The sequence below is a fragment of the Pteropus alecto genome, unplaced genomic scaffold (genome assembly GCF_000325575.1).
Source record: "Pteropus alecto unplaced genomic scaffold, ASM32557v1 scaffold224, whole genome shotgun sequence".
NCBI lineage: Eukaryota > Metazoa > Chordata > Mammalia > Chiroptera > Pteropodidae > Pteropus > Pteropus alecto.
In genome coordinates, this window is record NW_006436289.1 from 2,947,089 (window position 1) to 2,954,063 (window position 6,975).

Below are 6,975 nucleotides of genomic sequence, written 5' to 3' on the forward strand. Positions count from 1 at the left end.
GCTGAAAGCGTTGTATCAGGTTTCGGCTCAAAAGAGCACCATTACCTTTAGCTGTCACGGATCTGTACACTTGATCGATAAACTTCAAATATTATTAGAGGTGGAGGCTTCAGAGATTTGCTCTGTTCTTTGGAGAGAGACAGAGATAAATCTTTCTTAAAAATTGACTTGAATTTGCACTCTCAGTCTTCCTGGTGAAATGCATTTCTCTTAGGCGTCCAGCAACTGCAAGGGGGACAGATTTATAGGCCATGTGCTTCTTGTACTGAAAGATTTAAATGGTAAATCCTTCACATATGACTTCACAAATCATGTAAAGTTAAAAGATTTTTACCGTTTCTGTTGCTGCTGTGCTTAAATTGTAAGGTACAGCTAGTAAATCATTTTAATGGAGGTGTCGTACTTGACTCAATAAAAAAAAAAAAAAAAGACAATGGTTTAGCTTCCACTCCAAAATGTTAATGTATTAATCAACGGGAGAATAATTGTTTTTTACTACATTATAAATCCCGGGTGCCATTAGGATTTCAGCAAGGGGTGATGTAGCCACGGTCCTAAATTAAAATTGTTTACACTGCCATACATCCATTCCGCATCGCCATAGCTCATTCTGGGTTCATTTTGGAGTGTTCCCCAGCCAAACATGTCATTCCTCAGTCGGAAGAAGACATCCTGAGGGAGTGATGCTTATAAAGGAAAATTAATTGCATTGTGAAGTGTTAAATAAATAAAAGAAAAATCGTCAGTGGCGATGGACAATCATTCCTTGCTGTCTTTTTTGAAATAGGTTTTTAGGTTTTAGATTGAGGCTTACTCCCTCATACATCCTAAATGTAGCAAGCATGTCACTTGTCTTTAGTCTCATAATCCTTGTTTTATCTCTAGGCAGCTGTGGCTTTGGAGCTCCTTACTTTTCCTATGCATATGCCTAGCAGGGAGTAAGTCACGGGGCATCTGTAGAAATAAGTCACTGGGCATCTTGCCTCCCCTCCGCAGTTCCTGTTACTGCCTGAAGGTACCATTCCAAGCGCCCTTAAAAAATTAAGTCGTCATCCTTAATAGGATCTGCAACCGGATACACATAGACTGAATACTAAGACCAGTCAGGACGGGATGGACCCTATTTCTTCCCTCCCTGTTCCCTAAGCTTGTTCCACATGCATTAGTGCTCCTATGCTGCTTATAATGAAATTGCCTTGTGGGGAGCAAGGATCAATTCAGCACTGGACAGGTCAGTCCGTTCCCTCGGTGTAACTCGATCCATCTCTAGATTGTTCTCTCTGACTCCTCCATTAAAAAAGAAGGTGCCCTCTGACCCTGGAGGCAGTTTCGCCAGGGCTTCTGGTGTCTCATAATGAGCTCTACATCCCTATTCCTCTTCTGATCTCAACAGATTCTCGAGCAGGTGAAGAAGGTTCGATAAGGGCAGTGGATCATGCCGTGATTGGCGGCGTCGTGGCCGTGGTGGTGTTCGCCATGCTGTGCTTGCTCATCATTCTGGGGCGCTATTTTGCCAGACATAAAGGTAAGCAAGGTCCTTTGGCAGGCAGGAGGCCTCGTGTCACCACAGCCTCTGCGTTCGGGGACTTTACAAGGTTGTCTTTGATAGGCAATTTATGGTTTATGTGGCCGCATAGTCTCTTTGATTCCTGAAACTGGGAGAGGAAAAAAAAATTTTAGCAGCTGCTGATTAGGACTCTGAGGGTTGATGAGTAGCACTCCTTGATTTGGATTTTCTCTAAATATAAAGCTTTATAGAGTCGTTATTCTACAATCCATAATTGGGGCTAGAATAAAAATTACAAAGTAGAGGCTGGTGTGCAAGGGGTGGCGTGAACCCCAAAACGATAAACACAGAAAGAGCCCACCCACGACCTACTGCTTTCTGCGAAGCAGGTGGACTAGCTCTGCTCCCTGGCCCCAAACTCCAGGTAAGCTGGTCACAGCGGCTGGAACACTTCCTTGGTTTGATGTGCCTTAAAAGCCACATAAATATGTATTTTTAAAATTATCAGTGCAATTGATTTAAATTGCCATTAATCACACACTTATCAACTGTGCGATCTGGATGGGCAATCATCTTTTCCAATGCTTCTCCTCTCTGCCCCATGCTGCTCTGATCCTCTTCTCCCCTCTGGGTAATTTATTCTTCCTTTTCTTTGTCAGCCCTTGTCTTTCTCAGTTGTTTTTCTCAAGCGCTGTGCAGTGAGCTTGCGGGGCTTCCTATAGTATGAACTCTAGATGTTTGCATACTGCTCGATTGTAGAACCGGGTTTGGGGGCGGTCCCTTGAGCACAGCAATGGAAGTCCAAGGTACTTGACAACCTCCTTTAAGATCCGAAGTAACAGTCTCGAGCGTAAAACCGTTTGGGACCCTCAGCGCTATGTGTGCTTCACCCTCTGCCCATATCCAGGAGACAGTCTGTTTGGCAGAGAACTCCCAGCCTCTCGGGGCTGAGCGTGACAGAGCCAGGAAGGTAAGGCCAGATAGCAGGGCAGAAGCCTGTGCAGCAGCTGTGGAGAGCCAAGGGAAGGGGGAAGATGTGTCACTCTACAGAGAAAAGAGGGTTACTGGAGGGAAACTTTAAACGGCTTCCGCCTTCTCAGGTTTGTCACTCTGAAAACCTGAAAACACAACAAATGTATCATCCTTTTTTTACATAAGTCTTCAAAAATACAGTATGTAAGAGGAGGGTTATTTGATTATGATAGGCAGTGTAAGCTCTACCTATATATCCTACTGAGGTGCAGTCCTTGTCTTTCTTTATGTAAACCGTTAGGACTTGGTGATAAGAGTGTCACCAATTTTGTACCCTTCTGTCTATTGTCATTATAAAGTGGCTGTGCCAGTTAGCAAATCCATGAATCTGGGTCTGGTCAGAGTTACGCTATGAGAGAGAAAACACTTGTTGCTTAAGGCAGATCCCCATCCTTGATTATAGCTGTCATAATGTCAAATCGTTTCTCGACCTGGAACCCCACTCTGACAAGGAAGGCAAAAGAAAATCAAACATACTTGTACAAGTTCGAGCACATTCTCACCTATGTACAGATAGGCAATAATGATTCGTGAAGACAGGAGATAAGGGTTCAAATGATATGAGATGACAATAGAGCATCATCAGGGCCCTAATTCATTTATTGGCTAATTGCTCCTTCTTGCTTTGGTCTTTAACCATGTATGTGCACATATCTGGTCATTGGTCCTGGGTGTTTACTGTTTATATGTTAGTCAGCAGCTCTCCAGCTTTCTGCATTTTTAGCTCCCACTCACGTCTTCCTCTGCTGACATCCTCTGGTCATAATCACTGCTCTAATGTCTCATTTGCTGAATTATAATGCCTTTGGAACCCCCGGATCCCCATTTGTCTCACCCACCTCGCTCTCTTCTTCCAATTGTTTTTTCCCCTCTGCTGCCTGCACACCACTTCGGCTGATGATGGCTATAAAGCAAGTTGCCATCTCTGTACCACTTTACACAGAGGCCATCAGACAGTCACGGTGCTTTACCCCTTCATCTTTCAGGTACATACTTCACTCATGAAGCCAAAGGAGCCGATGACGCAGCAGACGCAGACACAGCTATAATCAATGCAGAAGGAGGACAGAACAACTCCGAAGAAAAGAAAGAGTACTTCATCTAGATCAGCCTTTTTGTTTCAATGAGGTGTCCAACTGGCCCTATTTAGATGATAAAGAGACAGTGATATTGGAACTTGCGAGAAATTCGTGTGTTTTTTTATGAATGGGTGGAAAGGTGCGAGACTGGGGAGGCTTGGGATTTGCTGTGTAAAAAAAAAAAAATGTTCTTTGAAAAGTACACTCTGCTGTTTGACACCTCTTTTTTGTTTGTTTGTTTGATTTTCGAGTTTTTATTTCTTCCTACCAAGTCAAACTTGGATGCTTGGATTTAGTTTGGATAGATTGCAGAAAATTCTGTGCCTTGTTTTTTGTTTGTTGTGTTCCTTTTTATCCCCCCGCCCCCCTTTGTGCGCATTTGTTTTTTCCCAAAAATTTTTGGATTTTTTCCAAAATCTCTCATTTTGGCATTTGCCTGCTGGGATTCCTTAGAATCTTTTCTCCCTTATTTTGCTATTGTTTTTACTTTTCTGTTTCTTATCGAAGTAACTGCTTTCTGTTCAAAATTCAGTTTCATAAAAGGAGAACCAGCACAGTTTAGATTTCATAGTTCAGAATTTAGTGTATCCATAATGCATTCTTCTCTGTTGTCGTAAAGATTTGGGTGAACAAACAATGAGAACTCTTCGCTGCTGCCCATGTTTCCAATACTTAGAGCAGTGAAGACTAGAAACTTAGACTGTGATTCAGAAAATGTTCTGTTTGCTGTGGAACTACATTACTGTACAGGGTTATCTGCAAGTGAGGTGTGTCACAATGAGATTGAATCTGTCTTTAATTCTGTATCCGTAGACGGCTCAGTATAGATATCCCACACTGTCCAGAAAGCTTTGGGGTGGAAGGCGGCCTCCTTTCTCAATGCCCTAAACGGACCTGACAGTGAGGGCTGTTCCTTTTATATAAGTGGACAAATTTGAGTTGCCACAGGAGGGGAAGTAGGGAGGGGGGAAAGATAGTTCTGCTCTGGTTATTTCTGTTCCAAATGATTCCATCCACCTTTCCCAATCGGCCTTACTTCTCACTAATTTGTAGGAAAAAGCAAGTCCGTGCGGTGTGCGAATGACTGAATGGGACAGGGTTTTTTTTTTCCTTTGTGCTTAGTTAGGAAGGCAGTAGGATGTGGCCTGCATGTACTGTATATTACAGATATTTGTCATGCTGGGATTTCCAACTCGAATCCGTGTGAACCTTTCATTCCTTCAGATTTGGCTTGACAAAGGCAGGAGGTACAAAAGAAGGGCCAGTATTGTTCTCACACTGGTCTGCTGTCGATCTCAGTTCTCAAAAGGTCAGAGCAGAGGTGGAAAAACAGCATGTAGGGGTTTTCAGTTACTTAATCAAAACTCAAATGTGAGTGTTTTTATCTTTTTACCTTTCATACACTAGCCTTGGCCTCTTTCCTCAGCCTTAAGAACCATCTGCCAAAAAATTACAGATCCTCGCATGATGGCAGCCATAGTACATAGTTACTAAAATAAGTTACCTTGAACATATCTTAGATGGGGAGCCTCGGGAGAAGGTAGAGGAGTCAACTTACCATTTACATTTTTTTTAAAGAAATGTGGGGATTTTCACTGAAACATCTAGGAAATCTAGAAGTAGTCCTGAAGGACAAAACTAAAAACTTACCATGTGTTTTGGTAAGGCTCCAGACTCCAGATTCCGGTCCCTATGGAAAGATGGCATCAAAAAAGATAGATCTATATATATATATATAAATATATATTATATAACATTTTCAGTGAGTAATTTTGGATTTTGCAAGGTGCATTTTTACTATTGTTACATTATGTGGAAAACTTACGCTGATTTATTTAAGGGGAAAAAAGTGTCAACTCTTTGTTATTTGAAAGCGTGTTTATTTTTCTTGTCTTTATTTTAACCTTTGATAGAACCGTTGCAATATGGGGGCCTTTTGGGAACGGACTGGTATGTAAAAGAAAATCCATATCGAGCAGCATTTTGTTTTCCCCTCTCCTATCCCTAGGCACTTAACCAAGACAAAAAGCCACAACGAACATCCCTTTTTCTCAATGGATTTTATAATGTGCAGCTCTATTCCGAGCCCTTAGCACCCATTCTTACCATAGTATATACATATCAAAGGGTGAGAACCATTTAGCATGTTGTTGAAAGGTTTTTTTCAGTTGTGCTTTTTAGGAAAATAAAAAAACAAAAAACCTACCATCGCTCACAGAATTGGCATCTCATTTTTGGGACCTCCCATCTTTCTGTTTTGAAAAGTGTACAGTAGTGCAGTGTTCCTGATGTAACTTTTATGGCTTACAATGTTGACATGTCTCAGGTTCATGTGTTTCGATTGGTGTTTTCCGTCTCAGGTAGATTGCAAAGTGTAGGCCCCACACATTGGAAAAAAATAATAATAAAACAAAGCAAAAACAGGAATTTATGAATTTTAGTTGTATATTGGTTTATGTATTTTTTTCTTAAGTATACAGTGCACTGTTTGAAATGTATTGTTGAGTATTACTTTGTACAGGTTGATCACTTTTTTGAGTGAAGAAAGAACAAACTTGTTTTTTGTGTTTTTTAAAGGAATATAAAATAATGAAGGATGTACAATTGATGCCAAATAAGCTTGTTCTTTAGTCACACCTACGTCTTATTTTTCCCTTTAGGCCAGTTCTGTTTTTGAGGTGTACATGAACAATGTTACGGTGTAAGAAGCTCCATATCCACATGTTCCCATTCGCATTTTGTATTGGTTCATGTATACCATTTTTACAAAAAAGAAAAAGAAAAAAAGAAGTACTATAAAATATCTGTCTTCTTAATAAAAAAAATTAATGTTACAAAGTGATCCTTTAATCTCATTATGGACTTTGTACGGGACGCCTCGGCGCGAGAGAAGAGATGGGCCCTGGCCCGGCTTCCTCCTCAGGCCCCGCCCACGGAACGCCCCCCCTCAGGCCGCGAGCACAGAGCACAAGGCAGTGCATGCCAAGAAATGCTGCCGGCTGGGTTTCTTTGATCCAATTTCTCTTCCTCCACTCATCCTTCCTTTCCTTGTTCTCTTCTCCCCCCTCAGGGGCCAGGTGGCCCAGGTGCTTTGGCAGCGTCGACTCAGCGCTCTGTGCAGGTGTGCGCGATGCAGCGGCGGGCCAGCCGGGGACAGGCCCCTGCTGTGGATTCGGCTCCCGCCTCCTTCCCTCTCTTCCCCCTCTTTTCACACACCACCCTCACACCAACTTTCCTGTGTTGGCTGCTCCACCTGTCTCTTACTTTGGGATTTCGTGTCTTAACAATTCATTCCGCCCTCTTCATTTCAAGTTCTCTCTCCTTTAAAAGAAGACGCCCTGCGGAAGACTGGCTTGG

General features: G+C 42.3%; 1 protein-coding gene across 2 annotated transcripts in view; it reads left to right on the forward strand.

Annotated features, from left to right (window-relative positions):
• Positions 1 to 6,049, forward strand: part of CADM1 (cell adhesion molecule 1) — a 320,221-nt gene extending 314,172 nt beyond the window's left edge. For both annotated transcript variants that reach the window (XM_006912791.3, XM_015590134.2), the window contains 2 exons: positions 1,394 to 1,525; positions 3,526 to 6,049. In XM_006912791.3, coding sequence (XP_006912853.1) covers positions 1,394 to 1,525; positions 3,526 to 3,644 — 251 coding nt within the window. In that variant the 3' untranslated portion in view covers positions 3,645 to 6,049. The remainder of the gene's footprint in view (positions 1 to 1,393; positions 1,526 to 3,525) is intronic.
• Positions 6,050 to 6,975: the final 926 nt, after the last annotated feature.